The 22,002-nt window shown below is 34.8% G+C and overlaps 1 protein-coding gene across 7 annotated transcripts in view; it reads right to left on the bottom strand.

Annotated features, from left to right (window-relative positions):
- The window catches only part of IPO11 (importin 11), an 81,520-nt gene that overhangs the window by 25,721 nt on the left and 33,797 nt on the right, over positions 1 to 22,002 (bottom strand). For all 7 annotated transcript variants that reach the window (XM_077790056.1, XM_021534367.2, XM_021534368.3 and 4 more), the window contains 12 exons: positions 20,378 to 20,504; positions 18,365 to 18,398; positions 18,142 to 18,182; positions 16,981 to 17,097; positions 15,477 to 15,590; positions 14,177 to 14,292; positions 12,640 to 12,716; positions 8,715 to 8,794; positions 7,992 to 8,072; positions 6,254 to 6,349; positions 4,563 to 4,676; positions 3,518 to 3,639 (listed from right to left, as the gene is read on the bottom strand). In XM_077790056.1, the coding sequence (XP_077646182.1) occupies positions 3,518 to 3,639; positions 4,563 to 4,676; positions 6,254 to 6,349; positions 7,992 to 8,072; positions 8,715 to 8,794; positions 12,640 to 12,716; positions 14,177 to 14,292; positions 15,477 to 15,590; positions 16,981 to 17,097; positions 18,142 to 18,182; positions 18,365 to 18,398; positions 20,378 to 20,504 (1,119 nt within the window). The remainder of the gene's footprint in view (positions 1 to 3,517; positions 3,640 to 4,562; positions 4,677 to 6,253; positions 6,350 to 7,991; positions 8,073 to 8,714; positions 8,795 to 12,639; positions 12,717 to 14,176; positions 14,293 to 15,476; positions 15,591 to 16,980; positions 17,098 to 18,141; positions 18,183 to 18,364; positions 18,399 to 20,377; positions 20,505 to 22,002) is intronic.

Consider the following 22,002-nt stretch of genomic DNA (forward strand, 5'->3'; position numbering starts at 1 on the left):
CATTACAAGTTTTCAATGCCACCAAAGAAGGACATTCCAAAACATTGTAATTCTGACACTATACTGCAGTAAGCAAGCTAATTATTTCCACATAGATTGGGTCCTTCTACCTGTATCTATTCATCTATCATAGTACTATTTTAAACACTTTGGCATCAGGAAGTACAAAGGATGCTGAAGAGCTCAAAATGCAGAGCCCTAGGTAGTGGTGGAGGCCCACACATTTTCCACAACAAATAAGAGGTCAGTAGCAGAATGCTGCTACTGACCATATTCACTAGGCACTTCTTTAGGGACCAAGGGCACATCTAATAAAACTCAACTCAGCCTTGAAGAGTACCCCTTGCAGCTGTATGTTCACAAACAAGCCATTAAATATGACTGAATACAATAGTAGGAAAATCACAACATTTGTGAATATACTCATCCAGGTTGCTGTCACACCTCATGTTTCACACTCTAGCATAAATACAATTTTCCTCCAAAAAACTTCAAGTCCTTGCATGTTTTTCAAAAAGCCATTCCTGTTAGAGCTACTGTGTGTCTATCCACACCTTTCTAATGTACTGAATATAGAGACACTAACTCCACAAGTGCGTCCTTACTACCTAATTGTTACTGGTCCTCACTTGAAGACAGAAGTCTTTAACCTATTTTTTTAAATAGTAAGATTTTTTAATAAATGAATGAAATGCATGCAATGGGTAAGTGATAAACAGTAAGAATACAAAATATGGAAAATATTGCCAATGCATGTATCGGTCCAACACCAAAAAACCATGCTAACATTAATTGACTGCACTTGGATAGCAAATGCAGACAACTACATAGCATTTAATTTTGGCAAACCCCTAGGTAATACCAGGAAATTATTGTTCCGTGAAAAGGTGCTGCAACACACTAATCAGGAAAGCAGCAGTTATTGTTCTTTTTTTAATATGAATTTCTAATCACTAACACAATGTGCAGCTGTGGGAAGATAAACAGGATGCTAGACCGAAGGACATGCATGCGATTAAAATGCAGCACTACTGTTGATACCAAAAGCATGCCATTACATTTGTCTCCGGATGGTACTGCCTAGATGACAAAATTAGTGTGGCTAACAATTTGTCACTTCATAACCTGCTTAGTCAAACTACTCAGCCCAAGAGCAACTGTGAACAACTGCTCTGTAGAGAATCCTGTCGTATCTGCTGTAAAATCCTTCACTCATTACACTGTCAAAGGTGCTGTACTTCAAACAGAAAATTATTTGTGTCAAGCTGGTTTTAAATTAATAATGATAGAAATTTTACCTTTCCCTAAAATGCATACCTTTTCTGAATGTCCAGATTTCCACATATTTCTAATTAGAAGCCTGACCGCTAACTAGAGAAACAATTAAAATTGATGAAGTAATACTATAGTTTACATGGAGAATAAAAAAAGTCACTGTTTAAAACTTTTTCCAACATTTCATCCATAAAACAACTCTGAATTAAGAATGATAATACATGTCATCTTCATTTTCCCCCACTATTTTTGTCTACTACCTCTCTTTCCTCTCTAAAATAAACCAGTGCTTCAGCTATAGGCTAGAGGAAGCAACTGGTAAAAGGCAAAAAATTCTCAGGAAGTGTTAGACACAGCACAGATGCCTGTTTTCCTTTCAGCAGAAACTTGAAAATCTGAGCTTGCTACTGGTACTGATCCTGACCACCACAGAGCAGCAAGCTGAGGGAAGAATCTCACTCTCACCTTGGCCTTCCCAAGACAGCCCATCAACCATCCACAGAAGACAAAATTCTGTTTTGCCTCTGCAGTTGAGAAATCCTGAACTTATCTTGGATATCCAAAGTAAAATCTAATCAGACAAGTGGTTAGTGAGGCATTTCAACAGGAAAAGTTACTTTAGCTTTTCTTGAAAACACATTAATCCAAACATTTTGTTTAAATACTGTATAACATTTAGAAAATTTTTTTGCTTCAACTGTGCAAATGGACTTGGCACAAGAAGCTTGCAGCAAATATGTGTAGTATAATCCCTGAGATATGGCAAAACCAGAGTGGCTCACATTGTTCTAGTTAAAGAAACAATCAATTGAATCTATTTCACACACTCTGTCTGAAGCTAAGTTTGACAGTCTGTCAAATGTATAAGTGAAATTTTCATAGCTTTGACATGAGTATGTCCACTAAAGAGAGACTTTTTATTTCAGAAGCAGCTTTCTTAAATGATATAGGTAACTGAAAAATAAAGCTGTCATTTGCAGAAGGTTTTATTAAGTTAAGGACTGCCAGAAATAATTGGCTTTTACAGCAGGAAATCTGGAGCAGCAGAACATAGTTCAAAATAACATGGTTATCTAAAGGAATTTATTTTTTTCCTTCCTCTCTTTAACAGATATTTCACAGGAAGACAGACGTAATTCACCACCTTAAATTTTAGCTAACACCTCCTTAAAAACATTCAAATATACTTATAAAAAACATAATACTGTTACATTTACTGGGGAAAAAACCTCTCAAAGCAGTTGCTTGGTTTACCTTTAGCTGGATGGTTATCCTGACTATCCATATGGCCAAAAAAAAAGGAAAATTTCTGTACATATAAACAGCAATGAAGCCTTTAAATTACACGTAAGTGTTCGCTTATTTTTTTTTAGATAGTGACTGCATAGACTACAGCTTTGACAGATACTACATATTCTAGAGATACTAACATAGCTTTTAGGACTTGGGAGCAACATCTAAATTCTCAACAAACACAACAGACAAGACTGCTCAGGAAACCCAGCAGACGAAATGTAAACTCATGCAGTCTTGTCTTCCTGAGTGTCAAACAGATAAAAATAATCTAAGGTAACTATGGACTGAACTCTCACCTAAATGTGTTATACATGACTTCTAGTATTGACAACTTAGAAGTCAGTTTATTCAGCATTTTCATTTAAAACTTTCATTTTCTACGTATATCCAACAATGATGATAACTACTGAAAGGATAATAGTAAAATCTCCTTGCTATAAAACTTATAGAGCAAAAACTGTTTCACAGCAGCAACACAGTCTTCCATAGCAACTCTTTCTTCTATTTAATGTCATAAGGGAGAAAACCAGGATGAAATTTCAGATAACAGGAAAGAAAATTGAACATTGCTCCCTGGAAGGGACACCAAAATAGTAGCATGATGCAACTAAAGCAACTACTTAATCACAGATGAGAGAAGCAGATAGTTCTAAGTTAATATGAGAGTCAACAATAAAATCTACAGTGCTGGTTCCTCACTTTTAACTAAATGACATTTCTTATGAAATTGAAGAAATGTTACTGTAATGCCATGAAGCCAAATAAGTAGTTAATATAATGTAGCATGGAAGTTCTATCTTTTAAAAATTTCTCTTGGGGGCAAAAAACAAGCAAATAAAACTATTTATATTGGAATATTTATATTGGAATATTTAGCTGTGAGATACTTTAAAAACAATTTCAAGGGCCTTTGAAGCATTCTTATTTAAGATATTGTATTGCTTACCTATTCAATGATGGCAGAAGAGAAAGCAATGCCAAAGCAGAAAGTTTTCTTCTTTCTGGCTGAGTGATATTATCCATCCGATCAACCCACATTTCAATCATGTTACCAAGAATTTGGTCCAACTGCATTGGGAAACACAATGATCTTTTTCAGTTATAAGTATATCCGTGTGCTTAGAAAATAACTTATTTTAATTTTTCTAGCAATAAATACATTATTTAGTCTCGGAAAGACACTATACAGCTGTATGCATACCTGACAGAAGTAACAAACAACAGGTACTTTTTAAATTTTTTATGACAATGCTTCCAGGCCCCAAACCCTCCATACCCATTAGGTGTAACCTACATGCTTGAAATGAATTTCATTTATGGAGAGGGAATTAATTCAGGACAGCAAATTACTCCATTTTTCCCTAACAGTCTCATAGAAACAAAGCACATGGACTTATTTTGTTTTATCTACACAGTGACAAATTAAAAGAAGACTTGTCATTATCTGCTTGAAAACTGTATTATACCCCAGAAAAGCAAATTTCACTGAAAGACCTAATAGAACACTTGTAGCAAAAGAACCTCAGTAATTTCACCAGTGAAACTGAAGCACACTGAACTGGAGAGAATGGTTAGAGGAGAATGGGGACCATTCTCCCTTTAAAGGGGAGAATGATTAGACCACTCTCCAGGCTGCAAGACACATCAAGATGGCAAAGGGAAAGAAATTCTCACCTACAATTGCATGCTGACTAAGGGGGTTTACATGGCTAATTATGGGATGCAGAAGGAAGAGAATTTAGTGACCATATAAAAATTTAATGGGATGTTTACGTAATTATGGGAACATGTAAAAGTTGTTGCAGAGTGTTCACAGAGAGGAGAGAAGGAGGGAGAACAGCCCCTGTTAAGATTTACTGGGCAGGAACAAGCGCTGATAACAGAGAGGGAAAAGTTTATTCAGGTCAAAAGAAAGCAAGACTTCCCTATGTAATACAGCTGATATATCAAGACACAGAAAAACCGAAAGGACAAAAAAGGACAAACCTTACCTCTTGACCCAATTCACATGCCATCTGGCTCAAAAATAATGAAAAGAAACTTGCATTTTGTAGTAGAACTCTACCCATGATCCCGAGATAAGTAGACATTACCACTGGGTATCTCTGAAACAAAAATAAACCAAAACAAGAAGTGCTTACTTTAAGAAAAAAAAAAAAAAAAAAAAACAAACATTTGACACACAGAGCAGCAATACCTGGAAGATACATGCATCCCTTATGTCTTTCACTAAATTTTAAATTAAATTAAAATTAAATTAAATTGCAATTTAAGAGCCTCTAGGAACAGAGGACTGAGTGAGCAATCTTTACCAGAGTTCTCAGCTCTTTTATATGAAAACTATGGCAATTTCAAAGTCAATTTCATCCAAACAGCCAACACAACCTGCAAGGTGATTTTACCTTGAATTTCAAAACCTATGTCTTGAGGAAATAAGGTTATTGTACTGTTAAAATATTACTTTTGAAGTTGATTATGGTTCTAAGTTACTGCTATCAGTTTCAGTAAAATTAAGAACACTTAGTATTTCTGAAGTTGATACTTTTTTCATATAGAAATTATAATACATTTGCCAAAAACTAATCCCAGGTGTCTCAAAATTAACTGGATACAGTAATAAGTTCATTAGTTTATTATCTTTGGTTATTACTTTTAAAAGAAGCTATAGATTTTTTTTCATATTAAATTCAGCACAGTACAATATTTTGTATTTTGTAAAATAGCCTATTTGAAAAACAAAATGCCAACATTTACCTGAAAATTCTAACCCAGAGTAATACATTCTGAATAGGGTATAATGAATTTATTAGTCTTAAATCAGAAGACATTTAAGACATTTCAAAAATCCACTCTCTTTTAAAAAATCCACTCTCTTTGTGCTTTTAGGAGCAAAACGTACTTTGCTATATACTATTACTTGGCCTAAATTTGGAAATCTTAGTCAACTCAGTAACTGGAGCTATTTATAGATATTTGAAAGTCTTCAACTGAGAAAAAAAAGCAAAGGTTTTGATCAAAGATGTCAAAAGTCTTGAAGAATTCCACCCACTAATTTCTGCTAGAAACTGAAAGGTTCAACACAGTTAAGGCATATTTGATTTTACTCATTTTCATTCAACATAGAAGTTTATTGAATACTAAGAGAAAAAATGGAGAAGTTATGACATGTAAGCCAGTAAAATCTTAAAGGCTATCTCACACAAACCATTCTCACACCCTTCAGCTCTTCAGATTAGATATGCCAATTAGGGAAAGAAGGTCAAGTTGATCTTCTCCTGGTTCAGTTTGTTTTTCTTTCATCCAGGCACAATTAAAAAGGCATAGTGTGTGTCTTTAAAAAAAAAACCAACCAAAAAACCTCCATCACTGACTAATGATTAAACTAGGTCTAATGTTATAGCTCTTAAAAATGTTAATAGTGAAGGAACAGTAGAACAGCAGACAAAATTTGTGCTATTTTTTTAAAACAAACACAACATGACAAAACAGGTGGTGGATGGGTTGTTTTTTCTTGTGCTACTGTGTGTGTTACCTTAAAAGATTTTTAAACTACAGGTGAAAAATCTATCAGATACTCTTAAAAAAATAGAAAATCCAAAATCAATATGAAAAAAAGTGGAGATAATGGAAGGTACTTTCATTTTCCAACAGAAAAGTAGAGAGTAATTTCAGAAACTCTTACCTCCCCATCTACAATCCCCCTGAATACTGATGGAAGAAGGGGTTGAAACACTTGAGGACCCAACACAGGATTGACTTTTAGGACATTTTCTACAACCTTAAGAAAAAAAGCAAATTGGACAATTAGCAAAGTATGTTCATAAATCTTAACTAAAGCTTCAAAGCCATGTGTACTGGTGTACACATATAAAGTGCTCATATGATGCTTACCATTAAATACCAGCAAACCCCAGATTGCTGAAACTATATTATAGTAAAATATTCTGCAAACCTGATTTGCATAAATGCACCTGGCGAAAGCTGACAGGCTAATGAAACCCACCTAGCCAAACACCTCACAAGCTTCCCCATGTCCCAAGCAAAGCTGATGAGGTGGTTTGGAAAAAGGGACCTTGTTACGGTTCTAGGAAAAGCAGTACATTAAGTGGTTGGTAGGGCTAAGTACTGGAGTTCAGGCAGTATTTCCATAGCTTTGTCATGTTGTTTTTTGAGAAACCGCTGATTAGGACCTACCGCTCTTTGCAGGTGTGCTCTCAGAAGTGCTGTTCTGGGTACCTTGCACTGGTTCACAATGTTTAAACTCTTTACCCTTTGTTTTTCAGCTCCTTTCCCCCCCCATGTCCTGTTTCCTGAACTAACTTGTTTTCCTGCATTCTTCCATTTTTCTTCTGCCCAGATGTTTGCGTTCTACTCTTGTATCAAGAGAGACGGGAAAAGGCTGTGAGAATAATGGGCTGAGGGGTCCTCACTCCTACTTCCAGGTAAAGAAAGTGATACCACATGCATTAACACACTGATGTGTTTATAAAGTATATATAGGTATCATAAATCTATCATACCTAAACATTTTTAGTCTCCATTTACTTCCACCTCAGAGGAATTTCAACAAGGACCAACACTTCTGTGCTCTTGACCAATCTCTGCTAAATATTTTTTCTCTGTTTTGAACCTTGTTTCATTTAATACTCTAGTTTTTTGCACTGAGAAAAGTGTTAAGCAGCTGACCTTTCTCAATGCCTCTCAATTTTCTAGATGTTTAATATGTAGAGGTATAAAAGAGGCCTATTATATACAGAGGTGAACATAACTTTTTCCCCACTCATGTTTCTGGGTACTGGAAGTTTTTGGCCCATATCCTTTGTTCCTTGTACAGTCTTTTAAAATTTTTTATTGTCTGTGTCAAGATAATTAGAAAATCAAGTCACCACTGGAAATGTTAGTAGTAGTACACTAAGCTACTCCTCATCTTTCTATGTCTATTCCAACTTTATTTCCTGAAATTCTTCAAAAGACACATTCAAATTATAATATTTCCAAAGTTTATGATTTCCACAACACCATTTGAAGGCTGTCTGAAAATATAAATTTCTGGGGTGCTTTGAAAAACCTTTAGCAGCTTTATTTAAGCAGCTATGACAACTACAATAGCAACGTATGTGGAAGTCAAACAAAGACTGTTTGAACTCCATGTCTGGTACAAATGGAAGTATGGTATACAAAGGATTTTAATAGAGACCACATACATACAACATTCAACAAAGACAGAAGTTAGCTCTATACTCACTAGGTCTCTACACAAATGCACAGGCTTCAAAAAAGTAGTTAAATGACCACTGATGGTTTAACTCCAATATCAATTCTGCTAAATATATTGGTTTCTTCTACATGTTCTAAATTCTACTTGAAAATATTGTATGTGCAGAGCTGAGCCTCTAGTTATTATTTTCATTATACTCCACCTTTAAAACTTGAACTTGACCTTCAATAGTTATGTCCTTCAAAAGTTCACAAAATGACCGACATAAGTCAGCAGCATACATCTGAAATAAAATTAAAAAGAAGGTATAATGCAATGCAATTTATGTATTTGTATATATTTCAAAACTCAATTCCTTAGGGTTTATATACGCCTAAAGACCCCATTTGCTCTTCAAAGATCATATCTGCTAAAATGTTCATCATCCTAAATTAATTAAAATTGAATATAAGCATTTTGTTGCATTTTTAACATTGCAGGACATTTAAACAATCAATCTCAAAAAATTTTCTAATGAAGAAGGTGTGACAACAAGACATAGTATCTTGTCCAACTCCTGCTAGAATGTATATTCATAATTTCCATCTGGTAGGGTAACAGTAATTATTATTAAACAACGTAGCAATTATTATTAATTACAGTTATTAACCAACAGTAATTATTATTAACCAACTTAGGATCTTTTAGATATCAAACTACTAAATCACTCTGCAAATTATTAATTCTGAATAATAACATTTCTCTGAAATGTGAGTGTCCACCATGCACCATAAAGAGCTAACATTAGAACAGTATGTTTATATATGCATATATGAATAAGAGCATAAATGTTTATGTGTATGGTATGTTCCAAGATGAGAGAAAAAACAGTTTGGCAGTTAGAAACTGTGGTGGTAATATGCACCTTTATATAATGGTAACATACCTGCAAAAATTCAGGTGAAGATAAGAAAATATAAGCATTGATGATCTTAAAGCAATTTTTGAGATTTTCTGAACTCAGCTCTGTAAAAAACAGAAATCACAATTCATAGCCTGATCACCAAACTGAAGTACAACAAAGATGATTTGCTTCTAAAAGTCTTTTTTTCTTCCAGCTTGTAGCGCCAGATGCCAACAAATAGAAAAAAATATCTTGGATCCAGTGCCAATCATGCTCTCTCACTCTTCAGAGACAATTACAGATGTGGGATGACAGCTCTCATGCTCAAATAGAAGCACAAGAAATCCTACGACCTCAAAAGCCAGTGCTAACTAAAACCAAACAAAAGTCAGGTTTTGGATGTAATACTGGGTTAAGAAGATATTAAAGAGAATAAATGAAATGTGTACTTTTCCAATTACAGATAAATGGCGTCTCTCATGCTGAGTCAGTAAATGCTGAGCAGAAAGAATGAAATAAAGATTGCAGTTCTGCTCTTCTGACCCAGATACCATATCAAATGGCATTGAGCTGACACACACTGAGCTGTAGGGCATAGCTTCAGTATTTCAGTAAAGAGAGCATACCCATCTAAGAGACAGATGCACACAGAGGATGATATACAACAGCAACTTGAAGAGAGAAAAAAAGATATATCCTCAGGCACTACCTGTAAGACTGTTTAAGAAAAATAAAATCACTCTGATACATGTATAAGCAGAAAATTTTCAAAGTTTCACATGGATGTTGATACTAGTGCAGAAAGTCCACATTGTATAAAAACAAGACAAAGACCAAAAGAAGCTCAAAGAAATAATTTCCTTAAAACCAGTTTGGGAGACAAAATATTCTTGGTAAAAGAACTGGACTTCAGTTCCATCACCTTTAAAATACCCAATCAAACCATCACAAACAAGTAACAGGAAAATGCTTTTGTGTGAATGTTAAATAAAATTCCTTTACCAGGAATTTTACAAGTATCTGGCTAAGACTTCATGTGTCTCTCATGGCTTAGAAGAAAGCAGTTGTATGAAAGTATGGCTTACACTTAGTGATATTTATATATAAAAACTTCTACCAAAACCAGTTATCACCATGACCATGGCTGCTTTTCCATTATAACATTTGTATAGTTCTGGGGAGGTTCAGCAGATATTCTTTTTTACCCCACCCATTAGGTAGAACATTAATGTTCTTCCATTTGATATGGCCATAGGACATTTTTGCATTCATGAGCAGGTTCATATGTCAGTACTCAGACAAGTCATATGTTGTAATCATTATTATGAGTATTTTTGTCTCTTGACTTAAAAGAGATCACTTATCAATCCAATATGATCATCAAAAAATTCCAAGATATCTATGAGTTTAGCTTTAGTAGCATATTACCAGAGTTACACATTGTATTCTCCTTAGAAGTCTGCATTTGTGTTTTTCTCTTTACTGGACAGAATAATATTTAAGTTTCAGACACTGAAGCAAGTAGACAAATTCTAAATAAATGGTCATATAAGCATGAAGTGCTACTAAGTTTTCCATAACTTTGTATTCTGTGATAACCAATAAAAAGTAATAAAATGTGCAGCAAAAATTGTACTTCAGGTCAAAATGAAAACAGGTATGAGAGATATAATGGAAATTACAGAACCTCCATCACTCATCTGCAGCTCAATGTTTAGCAAAATTTTCTAAAAGATCTCATGTCGAACTAACTACATTAGAAGATAATTATACATCAACTAATTATACATCAATTCTCTCGCCAGGTTTTCCTGAATCAAACATTTTTCTGAATTCATTAATGCACTCTTTTGAGTTTTGTTTGGATCAGAGGAGTTAATCCAGTTCCAGTAACCTGGTTTTTGCTACTACCTTTGTAAATACAGCACATGCACATTAAACTTGATGCTTCTCAAAACAGGTATGTCTAGATTATGATAATGTTCCCAACATGAAATTGTATCAGATTCAACTGTCATTTTAAGCAGCCTCTGTGAAGAAACTTTCCATCCTCAGACAATTAATGTATTTCTCCATTCACATTATTCAATACATTGCAAGAGATGTATTAAAGAGACTGTGTAATCCCTCTACAGGGCAATTACGTTTCAATAGAGTTCAAACAGTAGCAGCAGTACTGAAACGAAAACCAAGTATGACAAAAGTATGACAATTATGCTGTGAGTAATTATTGTACAGCAGTGATAGCGCCATAATCTTTCACTTATGCAAGTAAATCAAACCTTCATATCAAATCCAACATTCTGCTCCTGAAGGCAAATCTAATTGATTTGTGTAACTCCTCTGATATCCACATACAAGAATCGTTTCCACTTCCTGGAAAAATGTGCATCATTTTGCAGCAATCAAAATTTTTGATGAACATGACACTCAGAAAAACAGTTTTTCAGAAAAATGTTCAGGAAGTGAAGTAGTACAGAAGCCTACAGAAAAAAATCACTCTGTGATTACACATCAACTGCTGTGTTTTTGCCACTCACTCCCAACTCCGATAAAAAAAAAAGTTTGACATAAGCATGTTTGAAGGCCTGTTCTAAGAAAACCCCACCCAACTTAACCGTACTGCTACTACACCAGCATCATTTTTCAGAATAAATAATAATTTTAATTTTCATTTTTCAGAATAAATAATTTCTCTTGAGAATGTCTTTTTTTTCCAAAGGAGAGCATCACTATTCTCCAGGATTCATTCATAAAACAAGGAAATCATAGCAAGTATAGAATATTCGAGAATACCTCCACCTTTTCTAAGGAGAGTATGCCAAGGTTTCCATTTCTGCTCATCTCTACTCTGAAAAGTATCACATGAGGATTGGGAGGAAGAGATCAGTAGCAAACAAATAAGCCACAAATACAGAGTATTTCTGAATTTAAGTCAAGCATATTTCCAGTGTGACAAAGCATGAAAACCATTCATGCAGTGCAGGCCTCCTGCAGCATGTATCACCTCTGATTGACACAGAACAAGAAGGTGGAAGGGTAGGTGTGTAGTTATAGATGATTACAAATTATCAGGACTCAGCAGCCACCAAATTTTAGCAGTAGCTATGGAATATTTAACCATAAAGTCACTACTACTAAACAGAGTTTTGTCATTAGAGATCTTGTATACAGGGAGAAATAACAGAAGACATAATCATGCACCTACCTACCATGACATAACTTTCTACTGACCAGTAAAAGTAGAATAAAATATTAAGTCCTGAAAACAATTATCAATTAAAAAGATAACTTCTGTAATTCTAAAAAAATTAACCCATTTGATGTATTAGTATTGAAACCTCAAAAGCACAGCTAAACATCTAAACACAAACATACTAACATAAAATTAAACCACAGAATTTTTATACTCCCTTTAATTATGAAGCAAAAGTACTTGAAATATCAGTATTTCCTAAGCATTGAATCCTATTTCTCATTACTAAGTTTATATTTTGCCAACAAACTGCTGTTTTTAATTTTGATACTCGACCCAAATGTTTATAGACATAGTCAGGTAGTATGAAATATCCTACATTGTTATTAACTGGATAAGGGAAAAGCTAGTAACTTTATTCTGGTTGTAAGCAGAACAGGCAAGTATTCCATATAATCAATATCAATAATATTTGGCATATCTGGTGTTAAATTTCAGAAACTTCTTAAAATAACCTCTGAAATTATAAACTTTCTTTGAAATTTGTCTTATCTTTCATGTACAGCAGCGCCAATTTATTTTAAAAAAAGAAGGGTAAGTAGATTATAAATATTAAAAAATATGAGAAAGTCAGACAATAAGAACCAATTCACGGATTTTTATTACAATTCTACAAGCTCCTTTAGTACTTGCAACCACAAGAGTATTGCTTAGTGCATGAACAGCAAGCAGCAAGAAAAAACCCTGAAATTTTATTAGTGAAAGACTTACCAAGAAGGGCAGACATATTCTGAAATATTCTCAGGAGTTCTGGTGTAAGACATGGACTATTCTCCAATGTCACTAACCTAAGAACAGATCAAGCAAAATATTTCAGATGATGTATGTGTAACACTGAGAATCATTTTGAGAGACATAAATATTTTAACTTCGAGTAACCATCTATGTTATTAACAATGCGTAACAATTACGCAGAAGCATACTTCAAGCAGAGCAATTTTCCTCATAACACACTCATCTGTACAGGCACAGGTCTTGTCAAGGTAGGAAAACAAAGAAAAACATGATACTGTCCTTTCATGAAGACAACATAAGTTCTGAAATGCAACAGCAAGAATGTTGAAGCAGCCAGCCAGGGAACTTGGAGAAGGTGGATAGAGAGGGATATTTACAGTGCAAAGACAACACGTGTTCTAATTCTCAAAGAAGCTGTGATGGATCAGCTCACACATTTACATTTTTTTAAGTCTGAAATGAGGCATTAGATTACATTGTTTATAACAATTTATAATTCCTGAGATTTGAAAACAGTAGTTTTCAAATTAAGTTTGCATTTAAAGCCCAGCAACAAATTCCATTTTCTCCTAGATCTTAGGCATGGGATTACCACATTTAAATAACAGGTCTGGTTATGTGAAATAGCTTAGTTGTTTTCCTGTTCTTGGTTCAAGAAGCCCTCAGAGTCCTAACTGTCCCTGCCAGCTCTCCGGATTTCTCTGATGCTCTAGGACATCTTAAAATACCATTCTTATGCACAGACATCAGTGGGACAAGCTCAAGATCAGTATTATTAAGAAGATGTAAAAGTTCTGAACTTATATATGTAAAAGGCATATATACGTTCTATATTTTGAGGCACTCTTGCACTTTGACTTGCTGCCACCAGCATTATAAATCAGTTTTGCTGCATATATAGAACAGATCATTTGTAGGTTAAGTATTTGTAATTGAAATCCTTATTTATAATTTAAATCAAAGGAATTGCTCACTATTTTAAGACAAACTCTGTGTACTCCTATCCTTCAGAATTTGGTTCCATCTTATATTCTCCCCTCTTACAGCATTAGCTGCACCCGAAACAAGTAAATCAGGCTCATGGCAAACTGAGCACAGTGTCACTTCTTGTTTTATGTTCAGTCACCAAATAATCTGAGATATAGAAAGTAACTTCCACATTTTACCCTTGTAATTATGTCATCTCTTCCAACCAGCTCTGATCCACTGGTTCACCGTTCTCCCTAAGTCAAGCACACCAAAGTGTTAAATTAGCAAGCACATTATAATGAGTCTATAACTTTTGTCCTGCTACAGAATGGTATCTCGGTATCAACTACCTGAAAATGAGTAATAGACAATGCACAACTAAAAATAGCTGAGTATATTCATTTCCTAAACTCCTGTCTTCTGAGCAAAGGTATGATACAGGTGATGTCAAGGTAAAGTAACAAGAACATAACAAAGTTAATATTCAAAGCTTTTTACAACTTTTTTTCTTCTGGGGATACAAAAATAAAGACAACATTCTTACCACAGCTCTAAACCATCTTCCAGAAGATAGACGTGTGGAGGCTGAGAAACATCTGTACTTAGTTGGATAACAGGAAGTAGAAAAGGGTAGAGATTTTTGCTGTCTGCTCCCAGGCCCTACAAATTAAGTTAGAAATGTAAAATATGCTAAAAGCCTTAAATCAAGCATTTCAAAAAATAGCTTGGAAAAGATCTACATTGCTGTTACAGTCACATGTAAACATGCATTCAAGCAATCAAAGGTTGAACTTGCTTCCATTTCATAAAACACCAAAACAGCCTGATGCCAATAGCCTGCAAGAAAAAAATATAAAGAACATACATTCCTAAAATCATTTACTGGTCATTCTCCTTCTTGGAGAAGTCACAAGTTTAGCAAATACCAAATGACTAAAAGCTGAATGTTTTACAGGTCAAGAAAAGAAAATACTCTTTGGTTCTTATAATTGACAAAATCATTTGACATATTCTAATATTCAGGAGAAGGGCTTGTTTATATAGCTACCCAAAGATTCACAAGCTGATGACAGTGATTCAGTTTTTAAATGATCCATGACAAAGATCCAAGAGTTAATTGGGAACATCTGCCAATTACTGAACAGTAATACAAAGTACTGTAATATTACTACTCAAGAGAACTGAGGCTAGTGGAATGCTGAGCTTGCATAATTCCTATGTTTCGATAACAGAAAAGTTAAAATTATTTGATATTTTAAAGTTGCAGCTTCTTTGTGTATTTATCTACTTACTTAAACAAATACACCTTACAAGAAAAAGATTTTTCTACAAATCTCTCTCATCTTTTTCTGTCTACACCAAGAGATACACCTTTTGTAAAAAAATACTCATATTTTAGTCTCCACGGGGGACAGGAAGAAGAATTTCCACGATTTGTTTATGGTAGAAAGCTATTTCCTCTTCATTTAAAGTTACAGCACTTTGGAAAGAACCTTTATTTCTCTCCTTTTATAAGATTTGTTATTTCCCTTTCACTTTCTCTCCACTGTTAACCTCTACAATACCATCCTTTTAAGTAATGCATTTCCACAAGTTCAAGACTGCATATTTAGTCTATTCCTGTACAGACACTGTTGTAGGAGCATTGCTCTTGGTCTCTGCTAGTCCTACTACATTTTCTTTAGGATGCAACAGGAGCTGGAGAAGGTAGTGTGGCATATAGTCTGTATTAAAGAAGTAGTTAATACCATAGATTCTGCACACAATATAACCATGTGCTGTTTTATTATCAATAAAGAACTGTAGGAAGTACTGATAATGTTTATGTGGCTCAGACTCCTTACCTGGACGAGATGGATCAGGGTGGTTAGAATGGCACACCGTAGCATATTGTGCTCCTCACTCTGCTTCCAAAGGAGTGGTAAATACTGAACCAAACATCCTACATATGGTCGTATCTAAAGTTCAGAACACAAATTGGTTTCTTAGTATGTGAAACAAGACTAATAGTTTATCCCAAGCATAGTTTCTGCAAAATACAGGAGCTGTTTTTGTCTCAGTAAAAACACAAGAGTTTGCTTAAATCTTTCTAAAACTCTTTAGAGTTGTACTCTTTACTCTGTGACTGAAGTAACTTCTGACTGCACAATAGTTTGAAATGAATATATTACTTATGATACTATTTGTGCATGGCAATGAAGCTTATGTAGCAAATGCGACACAAAAAATATTTAAAGCTTGATATGCAGAGGTATTTTCATATTAGTATATTCTTCACTTAGACATGATTTCTAGAGTGCATTCTTTAAAATCAGAAACAGTCCCAGTTAAAAAAAAAAAAAAAACAAAACAAACAACAAAAACCACAAACAACTGAATAACCTCTGGAGTCACTGAGTCTCTGACTAGGAATTACACCTGTGTAACTTTCAGAGATTTGTCCTAGCCTGTATTATTTTCTATTATGGTCTTCAATACTAGAATACTAAATAATATTATTTGTCTTTGAAAGTATTTAATTAGGAATTACTTTAAACACATTCAAGGGTTCTTTCTCAACTTTTTTTTTTAATGCTGCTTCTCTAAACTGCAGGGAAATCTGCTGTCATGTTGACTTTTTTGACAAGGGACAATTATGAAAGTTTCATCTGGCTCTCAGACAGGATTACTTATAGAAAGACAAGATAAACTTAAAACCATGCATTATCTCTGTCCTTAATACAGTAGCACTGAAAAAAATACGCAAACCAAACCCACCACAACAAAGCCTGAGATAAAAGGAGCCAACTATTCCTTGTTAATTCTGGAAAAACATCTTCCAATTCTTAATGTAAAAGCTGAAGGATGTACTTTAACACTAACATACTGAGAATTCATAATGTGATTTTGAAACCTGTCATGCAATTAAGGAGAAAGCTGTAGAGGCAACTCTGACCCATATCAGTATCAATAAGAAATTACAAATTTAACTGCACAATCCCTACGAGTGCAAAGCATTTTTCCCCAAAAATGCCTTTTCTCATATGTAAGATAGATTAAATACTTGTTCAGATATGAGACAATTAGAATAAACCACAAATAAAAGAATAAAATTGCAAGAAATGGCACAAGATGTAAAAATCCTTCAGTACTCTGAAAGTGATTCAATACAAAAAATACATAAGGAAAGTAAGTTAACATTTTTCACAAAAGATAAATGAGAACTGAAAAGAGGATCAAGTAATGCCAACAGTACAGGCATCTCTGACAGCAACAACCAGTCTATTGATGACATTTTCCTTCCACAATAAGGCCTCCTCCATGTTCTTAGGACAAAGCTAAAACTGAAATATACAAAAAAAAAAATACCTGCATATTGACTCTTTCTATCACACAGGACAGAACATGAAGAACATGCATTTTGGTGTCACACTGTGTTACTTCTTGAAGTAGCTGAAAGAGCAGTGTAAACATGGACTCCAGGTACTAAAAGAAAAATAAAGAAGCACAGATTATACCATCAAAAATACAACTCGTCACATGAACTGGTAATTTTCCTGTATGCTTAAAACTCTAAAACAGCAATAAACTTTGAAAACACTTACAAAGTGTGCAAAATGTTACTCTTTCACTTGCAAAACAAGCACATTAGCCAATCACTGACTAAGCAAGGTAATAGAAAATTCAGTTCTACCTCAACACACCAGTTTAAACATGACCAGTTTTAATGTATACCATTTCCACATTTTCGTAAGCGTAAATGTGATTTCACAGATAAAACAGGCTGTCTCTCCAGAAGGAGCACTTGCTAGAGTCAAACCAAAAGTACAGTCTTCCAGCTTTTGGACCAGCAGATAAAAGTTAAATACTGAACCAAAAAAGACATCTTAGAAAATTGCAGTGTTTACAGTCTAGATGCACTCTGCATTTTGGTTTCTTTGTTCTCAAGAGAGTCGAAATTAATATGGAAGTCAAAATGAAACGAGGAAACATCTGCTAAACCTGAGTGACCAAAATAAAACTTTGGCATATTTATTTCTTTCCATTGTTTACTAACTGACAACAGAAATGACCATGGTAAAGAACACAAATACAGGAGGACCACAAAGCAGTGCTTTAAGGCACTACCGAAACCACATATTTGTATTTAATAATTTTAAGCAGCAGGTTGGAAAGTACTGTGTGAAACAGCATTGTGGGAGAGCCACAGTGGTGTGGAGATGTATCTGTTAGATACAGTTTTAGTATTTTCTTATCATGAAGAAACTATCTGGCAACACCCGGTATATAGAGCACTAAACACACTGCTATGAAGTTGTAGTAGCATAATACTAAAATGTGTCTACACATTAGCAAAATTAACAGCAGCAGCAGGAGTATATATTTGAGTCTGTGAAGACTGAACATACAATAATAACATGCATGCAAATCAATTACTAAATAATGCAGTTCAAAATAAAATTGGAAAATATTTTTTCCTGCTTTTCTCTACGTATTTATCTATTCTTCAGAATATATAAATGCTCTTACTGGTAAGAACTGGTCGGTTCTGAATTCAAAGTCATCTACAGGTAAACAAACATTAAGGAAAAATAATACAGACTGAAGATAGATATCAAGACTCAAATGAGCAAATATTTCATGGATACTCAAAAAAATATAACGTGAAGAATTTGGTAGAAAGTTTAAAATTTATTGTTTTCCAGTAAGTCAGAATTAAGAACTAATCAAACAGCTTTGCAAATAAGGATATTTAACTTCAGTGTTGTAGCTGTCTCAATACGGACCTGAAAGACAAAAGTCAAGAAGCATCATGCATACGTCCATTAAACATTTTGATTATCCAGAGAGTACCTGACAATATCAAATCACTTGATGTTTTGGCAATTGAATCACTGTGTTCTATCATCCTCTAAGAAATGTAGTTACTTCATTTTCATTCACTTTCATTTTAGTATCCTTTACATTTTATTTGTCATTGCTAAAGTGGTAGAAATTGAAAAAAGTTACTCAGGCAAAACCTTCAAGGACAAGAAGTAATTAAAGAAGATATCTATCTAGACTGTGATAAAAACTCTTGTAATAGAGGAGTTTTACTCAGAATTATCTCAGAGCTTGCTTCAACCAAGAAGCACAGAATCAAATAAACTCAAGAAGTTAGACTGTTCTTCATGTAGGTGCGTAGAAATGCCTTACAAAACATTATATAAAAATAGCTGATGAAAAACACACCCTCCTCTGCTAAAGCTGTCTGGAATCAAATCTCTCTAGAAATTATTGTTATGACTGGCAACTGCTAATTAATATGTACTTACCAAAATAGCAAAATTCATTTACTGGGTTTTTTTTGTGGGCTAGTAGCTCAGTTTGTTTAAAAACAAAAACAAAAGAAACAATAGCAAAACCAGCATCTCAACTCCATCTCACCTGCCGGTAAACTGGAGTTGTAGCTAAAAGCTACAGATTTGTACTTAAGCAGTTTAGCAACCAATGCCATTTATCATATCCTGTTAGCAGGTAACTTTAATGCCTAAGTAACCATAGAATCACAGAATCATTATGGATGTAAAAGACCTTTAGGATGATCTAGTCCATCCACCAAACCAGCACCACCATCACTAAACCATGTCCCAGCTGCCATATCCACATATTATTGAACATTTCCAGGTGACTCCACCTGTTCCAATGCTTGACAGCTCTTTCAGTGAAGAAATTTTTCCTTACGTCCAACCTGAACCTCACTTGGTGCAGATTGAGGCCAGTTCTTCTTGTCCTATCACTGGCTGCCTGGGAGCAGAGACTGAACACACCTGGCCACAATCTCCATTTCAGCACTTGTAGGAAGTGATAAGGTCACCCCGAGCCTCCTTTTCTCCAGGATAAACACCCCCAGCTCTATCAGCTGCTCCTCACAGGACATGTGCTCTAATCCCTGCCCCAGCTCCACTGCCCTTCTCTAGATACACTCCAGCTCCTCAGTGTACCTTCTGAATTGAGATGCCCAGAGCTGGGCACAGCACTCGAGGTGTGGCCTCACCAGTGCCCAGCACAGGGGGACAATCCCTGCCCTGGTCCTGCTGCCACACCATTGCTGATCCAGGCCAGGATGCCATTGGCCTTCTTGGCCACCTGGGCACACCCTGGCTCATGTCCAGCCACTGTCACCAGCACCCCCAGGTCCTTTCCAGCCACTCTGCCCCAGCCTGTGGCACTGCCTGGGGCTGTTGTGACCCAAGGGCAGGACCCAGCACTGGGCCTTGTAGAACCTCACACCATTGGCCTCAGCCCATGATCCAGCCTGCCCAGATCCTCTGCAGAGCCTTCCTGCCCTCCAGCAGATCAACAACCCACACAACTTGGTGTCAACCTGCAAATTCACTTGATCAATGTTGTATAGTAAAGGGACTAGTCACAGAATAACTCAGTTCTAGTTACACAAAGTATCCATTAGTTTATAAATCACTATAAGGCATGTCATAATTGCATTCCAATAAAAACCAGATTGGTGGGAAAATGAATTCCAGGAACAACATCATCACTTATTGAACATCTTCAGGCCTCATTTAATATCTTTGACATTACTATTAGTATCTCCACAATTAAACATCATCACATCTTCCCAATGGTTTACCTTTTGTAAGACACAACAGACTTTAAAGTATGATGTTATGAAATTCTCAATCAAGTGTACACAGAGTGAGGTATTTCTGTTTCATCTGTGATTGCAACAAATGTGTAGTCTGAAAGATTAGTTATTTATGCTTACCACTAAGTCACAGTCTTGAAGCAAGTTACAAATTGCTTCATATAAAACAGGTCTCAAATCTGATTTGAATTTTACAGAAATCCACTGTCCAATCAGCCATATTACTCGTCGGCGTATTGGTTTATACCTTTAAAAGTAGAAGGAAAAAAATTGCACTCGTTAACTCATTATACCAGTTGTATAGAATACTTTGATGAAAAAGAAATCCAAGAATCATTATGAAAATGTTATTGCCTAAAACAATTAGAAGACTTAGTTTTTCAAGATCAGCTTCAGTGCAAAAACTGAATTTTCCATTAAAATTCTTCACAGGAAGGCTCAGGAAAAACCAGCTTAGTCTGAAAAAGATAATTTTCATCCTAAACGACTAGATGTTGAATGTCTCCCTAGGGATACAGTTCATTCTGCATGCAGCACACAAATTAAAAAAATTAAAATAAATATTACACTTATTACTGTAATCATAGTATCTACTGCTTTCACAATGGTTCCCAGAAATTCCCTTAACAGTCTGTTTATGCTCAAAAATTTTAAGTCAGATACAATTTAAAAATGCAAACTTAAGGACTGCACTACAGCAACTGTCAAAGTAGTTCATTAGTCTAAAACTATTCTGAGAACAGACATTAGCTAATCTTGCACTAGAGCCATGACAAGGGCACAAGTCAAACAGTTTTAGAGTTGATGGAAAAAACAAACCAGAACAATGATTGAGAAAAGCATTTCACAAGAGCTGCTATTTTTCTCTACTGATCAAACAGCTCAGATTTATATGTTTAACTTACAGTTGTATAAAGTTAAGAAAGATGAGCCATATTTAACCATATGGTTAAATGGTTTAAACATATGGTTAAATATGACCATGATAATAACCATGAACCTTTCTTAACCATAAAGTTAAGAAAGATGAACTAATATATTGTTATCATAAGTATGTTTTTCATTTGAAGAATTACTGCCTTGTAAGCCATCAAGATGCTATTTAAACTGATGTTTTTGAGATTTCTCTCTATTAAGTGTTTTTTATTAAATATTCCCATAACTACAAGACTATAAACAAAGAACACCTTCAGAGAACATGAAAGTTGTAGAAATGGCATGTATAAAGTAATTCATTAGAGTGGAACACATATCTAATGAGGAATAACAGTCCAGTGTTGCTTGATGTTTACTGAGTGGCAGTGAAGCATAAATAACACATGCTGAAGCATTATTTACACAAAACATTGCCTTATTAATGCACCTGTCATTTTGTTCAAGAAGCTGTGATGATAAAACTTTTTTTATTCTTAGAAGGCCTCTGACACTTAATCTTGTAAACATCAGAGTATTTAAAAAACTAAGTGATTGTATTGAGACTGGAGTTGTATAATTTCCAAACCACTATCACATAAAGTTTTAAATTTTATGATATATGTACATAACTCTGTGCTGACAGCAAAGATTTCAGGTCTGGTGGTGTCTATTGTTCAATGAATATATCCTACCTCTGCATCTCTATATTGTTTCTCTCCATGGTAGATAAAATACAGCATGTTTTTGAGATTTTTTGGGGTAGGTGCGTGTTTGGGTTTTGTCTGGGTTGTTTTTTTGTTTAGGTTTTTTGGTGGTTTTTAATGGGTTTG

The sequence above is a fragment of the Lonchura striata genome, chromosome Z (assembly GCF_046129695.1).
Source record: "Lonchura striata isolate bLonStr1 chromosome Z, bLonStr1.mat, whole genome shotgun sequence".
Taxonomy (NCBI): domain Eukaryota; kingdom Metazoa; phylum Chordata; class Aves; order Passeriformes; family Estrildidae; genus Lonchura; species Lonchura striata.